Below are 18137 nucleotides of genomic sequence, written 5' to 3' on the forward strand. Positions count from 1 at the left end.
CCTTGGGTTTTTCCTGAGTTTTATGGTGCCCTTTCTGGTATGAATGGCAACTATTTTGCAACACTTGGATATGTGTTGGCTGGATATATTTTAATATATTATTATAATAATATATTTATAAGGTTATCTATCTATCTATCTATCTATCTATCTATCTATCTATCTATCTATCTATCTATCTATCTATCATCTATCTATGTCACATACTGTGTATGTTATGGAAGATACCTGTGTTCCTTCAAAAGTCTTTGAAATCTTTTTCTTCATAGCATAGGAGACAACATTTCTTTCAGGGTGCATTTTAAAGATACAGCTTCAGCCGAAGCTATGCCTCCCCATAAATTTCATCAGCAAATCCAATGCCAATCAGTTGTTTGGAAGTACTCTTTAAAATACAAAGCATTTCAGGCATTTTAATTTCAATAGATTTGTAAGGCAAAGGTTATTCATACAAAGAACAAAAAGGAAAACAAATCATCAACTTTTAACCACCCTACCCTTTGTTTATTCTAGATGTAAAGCCGCCAGGAATTCTATTTCTCATAGCCTTTCTTATCTGAAATCTGTTTGTTCCACAATAAATAAATTACTGAAGTCTTTAAGAAATACATTTTGAATGCTTTAATATTAATCTAGCTCTTCCAATATTAAAATAAATATGGAAAAAAATAAAAGGGAGAGTGATATGACCAGCTCCCTGACTAGTCCAGGACTTATAATTCATTATCTTTGGGGAGTTTGTAGATATTTATATATGAATATAGTAAGACATAATTCACAGAAACCCATACTGGATCTATCATCATCCAGGTCAACAAGGACCACACTAGGTGTTGGAGTGGCTGGATATCTGGTGACAAATGGGCTACAAGACTCAGGACTGTTGGCAGAGCAACCAGGACCAACAATTGCAGCTCTATAGGAAGAAAAGGGTTTTACTCAATGTAAATATACTAAGATTGAAAACAAAGAAATAATGATATGTTATTGCAGACCAAGGAACAGCATACTGTATATCTTGCAACTATGCCTTTAATACCATCAGAAGGGAAGAGTATTATTTTTGTAACCTATGTGTCATGGTGTAGCTGTTATGGAAATATTAGAAATAAAGGATTATGTGAATATAATTTATATATAAAACTAGACATTGTTGTGCAATCTCACCTGATTCATCCATCCATCCATCCATCCATTCATTCATTCATTCCCTCTCTAACTTCATAGAAGTTGAGAGATTGCTGAAATTTTATAAATAAATAGAAGAGTGAGAATTAGCCATAGAAACAATTTTCTTCCAGAGAATAACTTATGAAGAATATCAGCACAGAGAAGGCATTTATGGAGGCTTTATCATCAGCTTTTGTAACTGCAAAAAAATTATAGTTCACATGTTGTCAAACCTGCAATGAATCTGACTAAAGCCGTCTTGTTCTTTTTCAGTAGCCACAAGATTGGGGCTAAGAACCTAAGAGAAAGCCTTGTTTGGTATGGAAAAGATCTAATTGGGCTGGCCAAAAGCAAGCCACCAGGTTACTTTTCCACCCCAAGGAATCACCGCCAGTGTGACTCCCAATGCCAGCACTGTATGACAGCAATGACAAAGGGGAAGATGACCCAATGGTGAGTCAATCCATTCCACCTTTTACCATCTCCGCAAAAATCACAGTATCCAAAACAGGAGCCCAGATGGACTTAAACGTCTTACATAACTCGGGTTGCACCTGGTGCATAATCAACTTCCATACAGTGCTAAAACTAGGAATTCATGCTAAGCTACTGCCTCTAGCCATGAGATTCGAACAGGCAGATGGATCTCTCATTGGCGGAGCTCCCGCTACACACCTGACCAAACCAGTGCGTTCAGAAATGGGGTAGCACTGGGAGTGTGGGGAGCTGGTGCTATTGAAGATCAAGAACCATCCCTTGAACTGTTAACAGTGGCCATAGAACCTAATCCAGGGACCTAACTAATACCCTGTGAATACCGAGACTTAGCAGAAGTTTTTAGTGAAAAGGAATGTGACCACCTTCCCCCCCCCACATTGGGCAACTTCCTTTGTGATTGAGATCCTACCAGGAGCCAAACTTCCCAAGCCAAAAATGTACTCAGAGAGTTAAAAGTCTTGGGGGGATACATCGACAAGAATCTAGCCAGAGGTTTCATCCATCCTGCAAAATTGTGTGTTTCTACCCCTGTTTTGTTTAAAGAGAAGAAAGATGGATTGCTGAGATTTTGCATTGATTTTAAAGGACTAAACATGGCCAGGGTGGAGAATATGTACTCCTCCCCCGATGAAAGACATGCTAGCCCATTTGACTAGAGGAAATTGGACTTCAGGGAGGCTTATTACAGGATGTGAATCAAAAAGAGAGATGAATGGGAAACAGCTTTCAACAGTCCTCTGGGAAGCTTCCAGTTCAGAGTTATGCCTTTTGGCCTTCAAGGAGCTCCTGCTGTGTTCATGCAATTAATCAATCAAGTTCTGCATGATCATCTGTATAAAGGGGTTCTAGTCTATCTTGATGACATCCTTATTTGCAACAAAACCATGGCAGAGCACATCAAATTAGTGCATTGAAGTGCTCAAAAAGTTGCTGAAAGCCAAGTTTTATGCTAACTCTCTAAATGCGATTTCCATCAGACATGCCTCAGCGACCTTGGGTACTGGATTTCCCACAAGGGGGTTGAAATGGACCCAGCCAAGGTCAAAGTGATGCTTGAGTGGCAGCCTCTATGTACCCGTAAACAGCTTCAGAGCTTCCCTGGGTTCACAAACTTCTCTTGGCAATTCATTCCTTCTTTTGCCAAGATAGCCCTGCCAATTACTGAACTGTTGAAAACTGGAAAAGGGGGAGGAAGCCTTGACCCTGTCAACCCTGTTATGGTCTATGGAATGCGAAGTGGCATTTGAATACTTAAAAAGACTATTTGCCGCTGAACCTGACCTGAAACACCCCAATCTTGATGAACAGTTCATAATCCAAGCCGATGTGAGTGATGTGGCAGTGGGAGTGGTCCTTTTGCAAAGAAATCAAAAGGGGGACTTACAACCCTGCGCCTATACCTCTAGGACAGTGTTTCCCAAACTTGACAATTTTAAGGCATGAGGACTTCAACTCCCAGAATTCCACAGCCAGCAACGCTGGGAGTTGAAGTCCACATGCCTTAAAATTGTCAAGTTTGGGAAATACTGCTCTAGGAAATTAACTGATACTGACAGGCGATGGGCAATATGGGAAAAGGAGGCTTTTGTAGTAAGGTGGGCCTTATTAACATGGAATCATTTCCTTGAAGGAAGCAAAGTGCCTTTTGAAGTGTGGACTGATCATAAAAATCTTCTAGAGACACTGAGAACCCCCTGAAAGTTATCCCCTAAACAGTTCTATTGCGTGCAGTACTTTAATTGTTTCAATTTCACTCTGAAATACCTTTCTGGGGGAAAAACTTGCTTGGCTGATGCTTTATCTAGGATGTCCCAGTACAAAAGCTGCCAAGAGGACATTATAAACCTTATTATTCCCCTGCCACAATCAGCTTTGCAAATAACCACTTGTGGTCAAACGCACACACAGCCAGCCGAGCCAGAGAGCCGTCTAAGAAAGAAACTTTGGGAAGAGTTAAAGACTGACACCTGGTTCTAGGCAAACAAGACTCTACTGATCCAATGGGATGGGTTAGCCTGGAAGGGCTCGAAATTGTACCTACCAAGACCCTCAGAATCCAAACCCTTCAATGCAGTCATGACACCAAATCTGCTGGTCACTTTGGCTTTTTAAAAATATTGCATTTGGTCTGAAGACAGTTTTGGTGACCTGGGATGAAAAAGGACATTGAAAGCTATGTAAAAAGCTGTTCGATTTGCACTGCCATGAAAAGACAACCAGGGAAACCTTTTTGATTGTTGCAGCAGGTAGCAGACCCCTCTCTCCCCTGGGAGGAAATAGCTATGGACTTTATTGTTGAACTACAATACAAAGTAGAAGAAATATGGTAATATGGACTGTCATTGATCTTTTTTCTAAGCAGGCTCATTTCATAGCCTGCTCAGGGCTCCCATCTGCAAAGAAATTAGCTAAGATGTTTTTGAAGCATATATACTGCCTCCATGGTGCCCCAAAGAGGATTATATCTGACAGAGGAGTTCAATTTACGGTGAAGTTTTGGAGAGACTTTCTCAAGCTAATGGGATCCAGTCAGGGGCTTTCCTCTGCTTTTCATCTGAGCATGAATGGATCAGCTGAAAAAGCTAACGCAATGGTGGAACAATACCAACAAATGACTGGGCTGACCTACTTTTGCTGAGGTGGCTTATAATAATACGGTGCATAGCAGTACTAGACTTACTCCATTTAAGATAGCCACTGGCCGAGAGTTTGTCCCTATGTCTGAATACCCTCAGGAAGCACTTGCCTCACAAATATTAGACCAGTGGGTGACATCATGGCAGACTGAATAAAATAGAGCTGGAAGGGACCTTGGAGGTCTTCTAGTCCAGCCCCCTGCTCAAGCAGGAGAACCTATACCATCTCAGACAAGTGACTGTCTAGCCTCTTCTTAAAAATCTCCAGTGATTGAGCGACCACGATTTCTGGAGGCAATTGTTAATTGTTCTCACTGTCAGGAAGTTTCTCCTTAATTCTCTTTGTTCAGTTTCCAACCATTGTTTCTTGTCCTTCCCTCTGGTGCTTTGGTGAATAACATGACCCCCTCTTCTTTGTGGCAGCCCCTCAAGTACTGGAATACCGCTATCATGTCTCCCCTATTTCTTCTTTTCTTTAGACTAGCGAGACCCTGTTTGGACTAATGTAAAAAAAGCTCTAATGCAACTGCAAAAACTTACAAGGAACAAGCCGATAAGAAGATGTCCCCTCAGAGGCCATTTCTGGTGGGTGAAAAGGTCTATCTGTCAACCAAATATTTAAGACTTAAATTGCCCAGTAAGAAACTGGGACCAAAATTTCTTATCCTTTCCCTATAGTTAGAATTATCAATCCTGTGACAGTTGAATTGAAACTTCCTCGCTTACTTGGGGAAATTCACCCTGTTTTCCATTGCAGTTTGCTAAAACCTCTGAGGGAATCCTCACTGAGACCAATTCTCAAGAAAGCACCTGGTTTCCTTTTAGTTCAAGGAGAAACGCATTATGAAATTAAGCAAATCCTTGACTCTAGGTTATACAAAGGGAAATTACAGTTCCTAGTGCAGTGGAAGGAGTATCCTTTATCAGAGGCTACTTGGGTTAAGAGTGTAGATGTCAAAGCAGACCGACTGATAAAGAAGTTTTATGATAAACACCCTCAAAAGCCTTGGGGAGATTCCTAATTTACTCTTTGTTTTCTGTAGGATTTGTTTTCTCTTTAGGGGATCCAACTGTCAAACCTACAATGAACCTGACTGAAGCCATCCTGTTTGTTTTCAGTTGCCACAGATTTGGGGGGAGGTGTTATGGAAAGTTCTATACTAGCCTAAACAATTCTCTGTCCTGTGGGAACCAAGGTCATTTCTGTTCCCTCAGCTGGGGGGTTGATCCTAATGTCAGAAAGCCTGCCAATCTATTCTATTGGGAAACATACTTAATTCTATACATTTGGGGGTGGGAATTTTAACTTTGTTGCTTTGGAAGGGAACTTTAGTCTTGGTTTCACTTTTGATCATGCTGATAGTTTATAACCAATAAACATGTTCTTAGAGAAAAAAATCAAGCCTCAGAGTTCTGCTTTACCTGTTCTCATCTATTGGAACCATGAAACATGTGCTCTAAAGTCTCGGAAAAGCTGTCTTGTAATAATAATTCAGAGAATTAGACCTTTTTGTAAGAGTAACAGCTAATGGTATTGTTTCTTTTCAATTGGGCATGAAACTGTTACTTGGGGATTCATATGCATAGACACAGTGTGAAGCTATAGGAGTTCCACAGCTTTATCAAGGCAAAAAAAAAAAAAAAAAAAAGAGTTTAGCTAACAAGATGCTTCTTTCCCAGCACTAGAAAATAGAAGTTACTAAAAATCATGCAAGGTAGACAGCCTCAAGGTTTTGCTGGGTATGAATTTAGTAATACACTATAAAAAGAGTACAGAGAAGAGCAACAAAGATGATTAGGGGACTGGAGGCTAAAGCGTATAAGGAAAGGCTGCTGGAATTGGGTATATCTAGTTTAATGAAGAGAAGGACAAGGGGGGACATGATAGCAGTGTTCCAATATCTCAGGGGCTGCCATAAAGAAGAGGGTATCAAGCTATTTTCCAAGGCGCCTGAAGGCAGGACAAGAAGCAATGGGTGGAAACTAAGCAAGGAGAGATGCAACCTAGAACAAAGGAGAAACTTCCTGACAGTGAGAACAATTAACCAGAAGCAGTGAATGCTCCAACACTGGAGGTTTTTAAGAAGAGACTGGCCAGCCATTTATCTGAAATGGTATAGGGTTTCCTGCCTGAGCAGGGGGTTGGACTAGATGACCTCCAAGGTCCCTTCCAACTTTACTATTATTATTATTAAAATATAATACAGTATATGGTCATTAATTTATTTTGTATATTCCTTCATATATACACTACATATTTAAATATAAATGAATTAGGTTTTTTTCCCTTTTCAGGATTCACTTCTGTGTTTCCCTACCATCACCAGCATCTCCTTTCTGACTAATCCTTACTAAAGGATATCTCCCATAAGCAGGTAGATTTCAAATACATCTAATGATGTCTGATACCTCCAGGAAATCCCTGTCAATGTGAGCAATCTATGCCACGTGAATCACATGATGGAAATAAAATGATGCAGATGTGCAGAGATGTAGAAAAACAGAAAGAGAGCAGCTGTGGCAAGAAAACACACAGAGAAAAATTGTCTCCAAAGATACCAAACATGATAAAACAACTGTACCCTGCAAAGAGGTAGGTTCCGTTACCTAAATACTGTAAATAAATAACCCACTAAACATTAGACTTTTTTGGGGATCCCAGAACTCCTTTGATATTTTTAAAATCCCAAATTAAAATTATATAATAGTATCCTGTATGCTAAGGTGAGTACATTCATCTTTTGGGAACTGAATTTCAGATCTTCCACACTATGAACTGGAGTTAGAAAAAGCCATTTAAATATGACAGGTGGTTTAGGAACAATCTGAGTTGGAATTTAGCAAAAACAGATATCATGAACAACTGAGAACCCCACCCATACGAATGGAATTTTTAATTGTTCCTAGTGGTGAGCATTTCTTCTCTTCAGAGAACAACCCCCCCCCCCAAGGCCAGTCTCTTGCAACACAGTGCCCTCTAGCATAATAGACACATTCCAAACTGACTTAGGAAGTGAAATCTTTTCAATGGGAAACTTTGCTTCCTAGTGTGATTATGCTGGGTCTTCCCAAAATAATATAGAGACAAGATTAAGTTGATTTGCATGAATTGTTAAAAACAGTGTATAACCAAAGTAGATGGAGAAATCATACAGTTGTGGTAGATTTTTTTGCTGAACTCTCCCATATTAGGACATCAGTGTTTTAGAATTGATACAGGGATAATGCTAACTTTTTTAATTTCTAGAGAAATATTCAGGATAGATAAAATGATATAGTCTATTAACCATAAAATATTGTGTTCAGCTTCAGTAAAAATATAAGTGAACATGAATCAAATGAATAGCAGAGAAATAATTAGAATGGACTTGTTTGCATTCTCATTGCAGTTCTTCTCATCCTTAACACAATTTTTCTACTCATACCTTAGCTTCAATTAAGTGTTTAAATGTGTTCACAGCTAATCATGGCATTTCAATTTGGCTAGGTTCTAAAACCAATATTAAACTAGATTAGGGTATCAGGACAGAATAACAATCCTTGTGGAAAAGAGACATTTGCTGCAGGGATAGAGACAAGCTAAAGTAAAAGAATCATACAATTGGGTGGCTAGTGCCAATCAAGGTACATAATTAAAATAAAGTCAGTTTTACATGTGTATCAACTGACATACTTGACAGTTACGAGTCAAAACACATCAATTTGAGATGTAGGATGTCTGAAATCAATTTCCACCTTTGAATCATGTTTTTTTTAATGCTTTTTTGTTTGGTGGAGAGCAGGGCTGTTGTAAAAAATATAAACAAATACACTGAAATCCCCCAAAGCTTCTGAGTCACGCTACCATCTGCTGCAATGAAAGTTCCCTGTGACTTGTGAAGGTGGAATGATAGTCTGTTGGCAATTTTACAGCTGGGTATTTTTCCCAATAGCTGTAATCATGATCATACAATTATACGTTATTAATAGCAGCTAACTTGGAGGAAAGTGTATGAAGGATGATAAACTATAAACAATGCATGCACAAAGAGGATTTGGATGTTTGGGGAAGAGATACTGAATTTCTGTGGTGGTTGAGTGAATTCAGTAATCGTTGGCTTAAGCTCAAGAATTGGGAGATAGAAAGACAAAAATTCCATCCATGGGCAAATTTACTACTTCATAGAAGACATTTTCTTACAAAATCTGGGAATCAATCAAAGTGGGTTCAGTCCTAGGCTTGATGGGGCTAGGAAGACAGTAAAAAAAAAAAAAAATTCAGCTCTTGAGAAAAAAAAAATGAGCCTGGAACCGATCTTAAAGTAGAAGAAAGCAAATCTTAAGTTCTGGAAGTAACTTAGTCTTCTAAGGTTCTATGATGGAGCTTTGAAATCCTAGGTAATGATCTAAACATCAATAATTCCCATTGTTTTTCCAGGACAATAATGTTATCTTGTAAGATCTTGCATGTTACAATTCCCTTTCATGTGATTCTATTCCTATTTTATAGTTTCAGAGAGAAATAAAGCAAAAGAACACAACCTCTTTATAAATGCATTGAACATTGCAATTGCTAGAAACAAATGCATATTGGTTTTATTGTTGAACTTTATTCTCAAGGAACTCTTTGAGTTGCAGTATTGTAATGGAATTGTAGAAATAATATCAAATAAAATTTTCTCCATCTCCACTACATTACAATTTTTAAAATTCTTGAGGAAACATATAATCAAATGATTATAAAATCATCATATATAGTTCTATCTTACCTCTTTTTATAAAAGTTGAAACATAAATAAAATACCACCAGTATGCTTCTTTTACGCAATGCAATTTTAATTTATAATCTGAACCATATTTATTCATCTGCTTTTCTACAAGGTCATGTATTAAGATAATCAGATTATGGCCTTCACCATCAACAGTGGAAAGAGCCTTTTATGGTGGTGACCTCCCACATTTGAGTTCTCCCAAAGGTATTATATTTCATCTAGTGTTAGACTGAAATACCTTTAAATGTCTAATTATTGAAAGTGATTCTTGTATCCTCGGTTGGTTAAACATTTACTATTTATTCTTCCTTTCCTTTTTTTGTTTTTTGATAGTTCTAAATTGCAGTGTTGTGTTCCTTGAAATCCATTTTTGGAGAGTGGTCAATCTAGAGCAGGGATAAGCAGGGCTTTTTTTTCTCATAGAACGCCCAGAACGAAGTTCCGGCACCTTTTTTGGATGGACCCTTGTAGGGTAGGCAAGGCGGGTTGTATGACGTGTGTGAGTTCCGGCACTTTTTTTTTTTTTTTTTTTAGAAAAAAAGCACTGGGGATAAGTAATTCAGTGCCTGTAGGTCTACAGACTTTTTTCCTGCGCTTCTGACATTGTATCTCAGCTACCTTATTTTTTCTTTTAGTCTTTTGATTTAGAAAATAAATGGGATAAATAACATGCTGCAGAACAAACCCCAAATCTCTAGCATCAGCTTTATTCCCAATAATATACTTGGGGCCTATATAGGTAACCTTAGAATATTAAAATATTTGGTGGCTGCTATTGTAGCATGCATGTCTAGATGCATGGACATTCACTGGTTTCAGCTACTTTCATCAAAAGGATTGTAGAGTCGAGCCGTGAACTCTACCCCTTTTGAATTTGTGTGCAGAGACACGATACACATACAAAAGCGGCGAGGTTTGTGTTTTTACAGTGGGATGCTGTTTTCATCAGACTCAGTCAATTATTATAACCTCCTCACTCCAAACACTGCTGTATGAAAACATGACTATTTCCACACAAAAAGCAACAGAAGAAAATGATGGAGAGGTGGGAAGCAACTTTATTTGCCCACCAATAAATAGATGTTATAAGTCTAGCATAGTCACTATGGCAGCTACTTTATCAATAGTCAAGCTTTCCGGGGGCAGCTGTTTGGTAATGGCACAAGCTTTTTGGATTGGACTGGCAGCTTTTGCCACTGAACGTAAAAAAAACACCAAAACCCCACAACCCCCCCCCTCCCCAAGCTTGAGACAGAAATATGGCTATTGAAAGTAGAACAATGAACCCTGGAAATAAAATTATGGGCTTGGATCTCTAATGACTGCAGTTTTATTCCTAATAATTCCAGTCACAAGAGCTTTTCTCTATTTTCAGTGGGGGGGGGGTGGTTCCTGAAATTGCCCATACAACTCTACATTTATCATTTCAATCCTTGGGGAAGTTATTTCACTTCCAGAAACTACCATTGCACTTCTGGGATGTTCATTTCAATGATAAGAACAGGAGAGCCACTCTCAGACAGATGGGACCAGATGAGGGCAACATCAAATGGTACTGGAGGCAAATTGTTTTCCAATAGAGAACCCAGCCTTCCTATCTAGGATGTATGACATAAGAATTATATAGCTGCTATCTATGTACACACAAGGATTGAACGAAAAATAATGCCTCCAATGTTACAAGTCACCAAGTCATGGCAGGATAGGTAGTCCTTGACTTACAACCACAACTGAGCCCCAAATTTCTATTGCTAAGTGAGACATTCGTTAAATGAGTTTTGTCCTCTTTTACAATCTCACGTGCCATGGTTGTTAAGTGAATAACTGCAGTTATTAAGTTAGTAACACTGTTAAGCTTCCTCATTGACTTCGCTTGTCAGAAGTTCACGAAAGGGAATCACATGACCCGGGGATAATGCAACCGTCATAAATATGAGTCAGTTGCCAAGTGTCTAAATTTTGATAATGTAACCACAGGTATGCCTCAATGATTGTAAATGTGAAAAATGGTCATAAGTCATTTTTTTCCAGTGCTGTTGCAATTTCAAACAGTCACTAAACAAACTGTTGTAAGTTGAGGACTACCTTACTTACAAGCTAAATGTTTGATGGTTCTTTGTGTGCTTTCATTTCAGTTATTATGAAGTTGTTGAAAGAAAAGTTTGTGTTGCTGTTGGTTGTAAAATGAAAGCCTGCAGAGAGACCTCACCAGTGAGCTTTAAGGAAAGTACATAATTGATTTTGATTGACGAAAGAGTCTCTTCAACTGAAACTGAACACCGATTGTAGGTCATTGATGACAGCTTATGAGAATACTGTTATTTGGGCAAAAAGGTGTAAAAATGGTGTACAAATGGTGTGATTTGTGTGATCAACCCATGACAATTGTGTGATCAATGTGACAATAGCCAATGAGTTTCACATAAGAAAAATTGACGAACAGATTAGTCAAAATGAAATTACTGTTAAGACTGGCTTGTCAGAGGATCACGTTACTAACATTTTTCAATGTCAGAAGTGTTTTGCAATTGATTCTTTGCACATAGATGGAATTGAAATTTTCAGGCAAATTGTGTCATGCAATGAGAATGAAGGTGAGAAATTTCTTTGCAGCAATATGACAATAAAACCTGAGATCATTATTAGCAGAAATGAAATGTTAGTCCATGAAATATCATCACAAAATTTTACTGCTTGAAAAAAATATCAAAACTGAGGCAAGACAACTTAAGATCACTGATTTTTTGGGATGCAGATAGTTTTATTGGCATTGATTTTTCCGGAAGATGATGCTATTACCAACTCAGAGTGCTATACTACAACCCTCAAAACTTTGAAACAAGGTTCAGAAGCACAGAAAGGGTTTTTCTTCAACATGTCAATGGTAGGCTACACTCTTCATGAGCCAGCCAAGAGGGAATCGAAAACTTGAATCTCACCATCTTGAGATTCTGCTACACCATTCAGATTTGGCCCTATCTGACTTGCACCTTTTTACCAAATTGAAGAAATTTTTTGTGGGCATCTATTTGACTGAAATGAAAAGATGAAAAAGACAGTCAGAGACAAAACGTGAAGTTCTTTCATGTTGTCTTTAAGAACTTGTCCATCATTGGCAGGAATATGTAGTGAATGTTTGTGATTGTGCAGAGGAAGAAATACAGGTAATGAAAAAGCTTACTTCACTGAGCATTTCTATTTCGTTTATTAAAATACTTTTATTTTACTCATTGAAAGATACAGATGGAGGCATTACTTTTCATTCAACCATCTTAATAAAGAGCCCTCCATTAGCTCAGCTAAACCAACTATTTTCCAATCTGATTCATTTTGAGCTTTTCCATTCAGGATAGGCAATAAAACACTATCAACAAGGGCTAATGGTTCCTTTCAATATTTCAGCTCTACAGATGAATAGCACTTGACTATCTGCTGTGAGTAATCTTGCTTTTCCTTTCCTACCCCCTTCTTTTTTAATTTTCTGTCGTAACTTTTTAGACCAAAATCTGCACGACAGTATCTTAAAGTGTAAATTGCTATGAAGTTAAGGAATGTTAATATTCGAATATATAGATAAAAGATAGCTGAAAGGACCAGCATTCACTGGTTTCCTTCTCCTGCATATATTTATCAAAGCTTCCTCTAACGTTCATCATCCCTGCTACAGCCCTATGCTTCCAGTCTCTACTTGTCCTTCCTGTTCCCCTTTTGTAACTGTCAACAGAAATCCTGCTTGTAGCCCCAACTGCCACATACAGAGAATACAGAGAATACAGATTATTCCCTATATGGAACTGAATCCCTTGCTGGGACCCCGCCTCCAACCAGGATTTTCTTTCTTTCTTTCTTTCTTTTTTTGGTAGCCTCTCCCCTTTCCTGAGGAATGAGGTAATGCGGGACTCCGATTGGTCCAGGAGGCGGCACTCCAAGAGCCATGTGGGGCGCGCTGAAGGCTATAACTCCCTGCAACCGCCCAGAGCGCAGAGCGCGCACGAGAGTTGCTGGGGAGCGTCAAACTCTCCGAGAGGAAAGTCGAGCTTGCCCTTTAATAGAAGCGGAACCGCGCAAAAAAGTCTTGCTCCGTTTAGCGCGTGGAAGGAGCGTCCGGACGGAGCAGAACTGCAACTACCTTTTTACCCTCCAGTCTTTCTAAAAGCATCTTCCTCTATTTCTTAACGATTCTCCACGTGAGTGGAGACCGACGAGTGAGGGAACAGTACTACTGTAACAGCGGTCGCGGCACAGTATGTCAGGGCGGGTGCTGAGTTTTTTCTTGCTGCTCTGCAGCTGGAGCCTGACTGAGCTGCTCGTCGAAGCTTGTACCTGCGTCCCAGTTCATCCCCAGGATGCCTTCTGTAACTCCGACATTGGTGAGTGTGGCATTTTCCTCGCTAACTGCACTCGGCAGTCTCTGTAGCAGCATTTGCCTGACGGTCAGGTTTTCGAGAGCGTGTATTCTCATTTGAAGCCCAGGCGTGAAATTTGTTGACAGGTTTACAATTCCAGTCCGAACGGATTGGATTTAAATATAGTATTGAACTTAAACAGCGAAAACACTGGCCAAATAAGTTGTTCCCTCATTGTACTTTGGGGTTGCTTTGCAAAATAGTGAACCACCAGCGTCACCAATCCGAATTGTTTGCACCCCTTTCTGTCCTTCTGCACGTAGATGAATGGCACACCTACTTTGTGGCAGTAGCCTAATGGTTAAAGGTAGCTGGAAAGTTCCGTAACACAGCATATTAACTTTGTGAAGTCAGGGCAGATTTTTCTGGAACAAACTAGAAAAAGTGAGTTTCAACACCACTTCAGTCCTAGAATGTCAATACTTGAAAGCTTGTCTGACTGTTTTGAGGGGATATTATTTCTAAATAGTGTTGTACAGTATAGGCTAGCAAGCTTTAAAGTTGTAATTTACAAGATAAAGTTATGTGCTAATACTACTGCTCCACCCAGTGTATTTACCTGCAGGTTATAGATTAAATATGGAAAAGAATCTGAAATTTACTTAAGCATGATTCCTATGTATGTATGTCTAACCTGTCTGCATATGTAAATATATGTAATGGGACGATAATTTTTTTCTGCACAGTTACTACTTATCCAGATAGTATGCTATACAGGTTAAGTGCTAGACCAGTGGTTCTCAACCTTTCTAATGCCGCGACCCCATAATACAGTTCCCCATGTTGTGGTGACCCCCAACCACTTATACATCACTGGGTGCCAGGGGCGTGGCCAAAGAAAAGGGGGAAAAATGGCGGACAGCCTTGCTTGGCGACCCCCGTGAAATGGTCGTTCGACCCCAAATGGGGTCCCGACCCACAGGTTGAGAACCACTGTGCTAGACTAAGACTGGGAGATCTAGCTTCAGGTAGAAACTTACTCTAGGTGACTTTGGTTCAGCTGTTTTTTCTCAGCTTTATCCTATCTTATAGGATTTTTCTTTAGAAAAATATAAGGAAGTGCTGCCTACAGTACCTTGAGCATCAAACCCATTTCACCAAAAATGATTTCATGTTATTAACTCCTTCCCTTGCAATATGCTTTGGTTACTGAGTGGTCTCAGCTGAACATTTTTGTCATCTCATTAGTTTTAACTTTTAATTTGATGGTTGCCTGTCAGGCATATAATACTGGAAACAATTTATCAGCCTTTACCTTCTGATGAGCATTTACAGACTACAAGGTTTCCATTCCCCAGTTTCACACAAACCTGAAGCTGACCGGATGACTTCTGTATCCCGGGAAAATGCAGAGACTGGCAGAGAACATTATAAGCCAATCAGTGCTTTCTTTAGCTGACCAAGGGCACAATACAAAAATGTCAATCATTTTCCTGAGCAATTGGGTGTGCTAGATTACCACTCTGTAGGAAGTACAAGTTATTGGCAACATGTTTCTTCCACTCATGCTTTCAGTATTGTTGTGTACATTTGTCTCACTGTTTTCCAAAAATAAAATCTAAGCAATTGCCACCAAGATTCCTAACGGTAAAGTTGCCATTCTGCGTGCGACGCGATAGGGAGATAACATAAGAGAATGTTTGAAACTAGGTCTTTTCCCAATAGTTGGTGAATCATAGTTGTTTGTTGCCATGGTAGCTCACATGGGAGAGAAAGAAAGATATATTCTAAACAGTCCCTATGGAAAGACACCAGAAACAGAATGGCGATGCTTTGAGGCCATGTAGGGCCAGTAAGACTGCCTACAAGCTCCACAGAGTCACATTGTTGAAAAGAACATAGGAGCTTTGCTTCAGTTTCTAGTAAACACTAGCGCAGGTAGGAGCAAAATGTTTTGCTTTCAGAATGGTTAGTTCTCAATTCAGACACTTCTGCAGCTGGTTCCAAACTAGGATAAAATCCTTGTATAAAGAATACAATTTACTAATCCCAAACTTGTGCTAGTTTCATATTGGTGTAAAACCCTTCCAGAATATTTGGAATCCAGCCATCTCAGTTTGTTCCCATGCTAGTGAAATCTTTGTAAGCTTATACCATAAACCACATGGGAAGTAAATGGCATGTGTGGCATCCTGAACCAACTACAGAGAAAAACATATGGGTGGAAGCATTTACATGGACTAAGAATAAAGCAAGTATGATGGTAGTTTTCAGATAAATAAAGTTTTGACTCTTGAAATGAAATACAAAATCAAAATTAGACTGGAATGTATAGACTGGAAGCCTCTGATAAACCCATAGATTAAAGGTAATCCTTCTTTCAATTTGCTGCCTAAATGGAAGTATTTTGTAGATATTTTCATTACTTAATGTTTCATTGCTACTTTATGTATGTGGAATTAGTTAACTTTTAGTTTCCAGTAACTCCCATGGAAAGGTTTGTTTGTTTCTAAATTGAGACTTAAAGATTGTAAACTAGTGATGGCGAACCTTTTAGAGACCAAGTGCCCAAACTGCAACCCAAAACCCACTTACGTATCGCCGGGTACCGGGTGGGCATGGCCCACTGGGTGGGCGTGGCCCACTGAGTGGGCATGGCTATGGTAGTCATGGCCATGTGGGTGGGTGTGGCCAGGGTGGGTGTGGCCACCTCAGTGTTGTTCCTGTAGAGGGATGCCTATGGGGCCCGGGCAGGGTTGGAGGAGATCCAGGGGTCTGGCAGGTGGGGCAGTGGGCAGGAGGCTTGTCCTGCAGGGTGAGGCGAGAGAGGGGGCAGGGTGGGGGGTACCATTGGAGTGGGGCAAGGCAAGGCGAGGCAAAGGCCGGGGCAGGGGCTGGTTGCAGACAAAGTGAGGCTCCGATGAGGAGGAGGAGGTGGAAGAAGGTTTAAGCAAGCTTAGCAACCGGAGTGGGGATTCCCCCTGCCAAAACAAATGTGCTTCATAGTAACCTCAAAGCACAACAGAAGAGACCAAAACCTGCTGCAATCACCCAGCAGGGGTGGGAGGAGAATAAAAACCAAACAGCCCCCCCTGCCAATCCTCAACAGAAATGCTCATGAAAACGAAAGCCTCAGACAGGGGCAGGTGGGTGTCTTGCTCAACTAATGCCTTGGGGGGAGGAAGGGGGCAACTACACCCCCTCTCAAATACCCTCTCAGGAAAGCAGGATGAAAACTCCAAAAAGCACAAGGAAAAAAAGTTAAAACAGAAGAGTGTCTCAGAACACCTGTATTAGCAGATGCAACTGATATCAAATCTGGATGAAGAATGGCCAATAAAGAATTTTTGGTTATCTATTTTATTTTTCCTAATAAGCTGTAACCAACTTCCTCTGTTCACTTTGCAAAACCTGTGGGTCCCACACCATTCCACATACCTGCAAGAAAGCAGCTGCAATCAGAGTATTCTAACTGTAACTTTGAAATGTGGCACCACTGATTTAACTGTTGTCACACTGCAAGTACAGTTGGAGTTTACATTACTAGTTTATCCAGCATGTGTTATTTATTTTATCTTTCTTCTCCTTATACAAAACTACATCTTCTATACACAGAATGGAGAGTTATTGTCAGTTTCTTGTCCAGTTTTAGTTTCCCTCTGCATCTGATTGGCCACTGGAGGAAAATAACGCCAACATTTGCTTTTATCAAATATTCTTATCCCAGTTGGGTGGGGGAGGGGAGAGACAGAAATGCTTTCTGCTATCTGAGGGTGTGTATTTCAATACCATTTCCAAAGCTGAATTCCTCGACATATAGATTATTCCTTTACACTTGTTAAATCCAGAAAAATAGGTTAAATCAATAACCAGGCTAAATATAAATGTCTATCAGCAAAGCAGGGTTCATACTCGGGGGGGGGGAGGGGGGTTGGGATCCTCTCTCTTGCATAAAGGTGGGACCTGTGTTGCGAAAATTGAGCCATGCAGAAAAAAAAAAGAACGATACTTAATGCAGAAACTGGTAATCAGATCACAAAACTACCTCCACTTCTTTGAGAGATACCACATGATTTTCCCATTTGCCCACTGGATACAAAACAGACATAGAGGACTAATGGCCTTTGGGACAATAAATCTGATGGGTAGCTCACTGTAGAAGAAACTTACTACAATTAGTCCTCGACTTACAACAGTTCATATAGTGACCCTTCAAAGTTACAATGGCACTGAAAATAAAAATGACTTACCATTTTTCACACTTACAACCATTGCAGCATCCCAGGGTCATGTGATCAAAATTCAGACACTCAACATATTTATCCTTGCAGTGTCCTAGGGTCATGTGATTGATTACCTTTTGCAACCTTCTGACAGGCAAAGTCAATAGGGAAACCACTTAACAACAGTGTTTCTAACTTCACAACTGCAGTGATTCACTTAACAGCTGTGGCAAGAAAGGGCATAAAATGGGGCAAAATTCACTTCATAGCTGTCTTGCTTAGCAACTGAGATTTTGGGCTCAACTGTGGTTGTAAATAGAGGACTACCTGTACAATTTTTTTTAAAAAACTAGTTGCTCACTGATAACCAGAAGGCCTGAAGAACAAATGGCAGGTCTTCCTCCACCAAGTCCAATTGCTATCCAGCTTTTCCCAATTTGGATTCTTCCTTCCAGATTTGCTAGGTAGAGAATTCTAGGACTCATCATCCAAGCTCATTTCTTATACTCTTAT

General features: G+C 39.7%; 2 protein-coding genes across 2 annotated transcripts in view; one reads left to right on the forward strand and one right to left on the reverse strand.

Moving 5' to 3' along the window:
- The window catches only part of SYN3 (synapsin III), a 227151-nt gene that overhangs the window by 105152 nt on the left and 103862 nt on the right, over positions 1-18137 (reverse strand). The window lies entirely within an intron of this gene.
- TIMP3 (TIMP metallopeptidase inhibitor 3) overlaps positions 13027-18137 on the forward strand; it is a 44549-nt gene continuing 39438 nt past the window's right edge. The window contains exon 1 of the mRNA XM_039363926.1: positions 13027-13425. Coding sequence (XP_039219860.1) covers positions 13302-13425 — 124 coding nt within the window. The 5' untranslated portion in view covers positions 13027-13301. The remainder of the gene's footprint in view (positions 13426-18137) is intronic.

This window comes from Crotalus tigris, unplaced genomic scaffold (genome assembly GCF_016545835.1).
Source record: "Crotalus tigris isolate CLP2741 ecotype Arizona unplaced genomic scaffold, ASM1654583v1 scf7180000019630.4133010339:1179603, whole genome shotgun sequence".
NCBI classification, from domain to species: domain Eukaryota; kingdom Metazoa; phylum Chordata; class Lepidosauria; order Squamata; family Viperidae; genus Crotalus; species Crotalus tigris.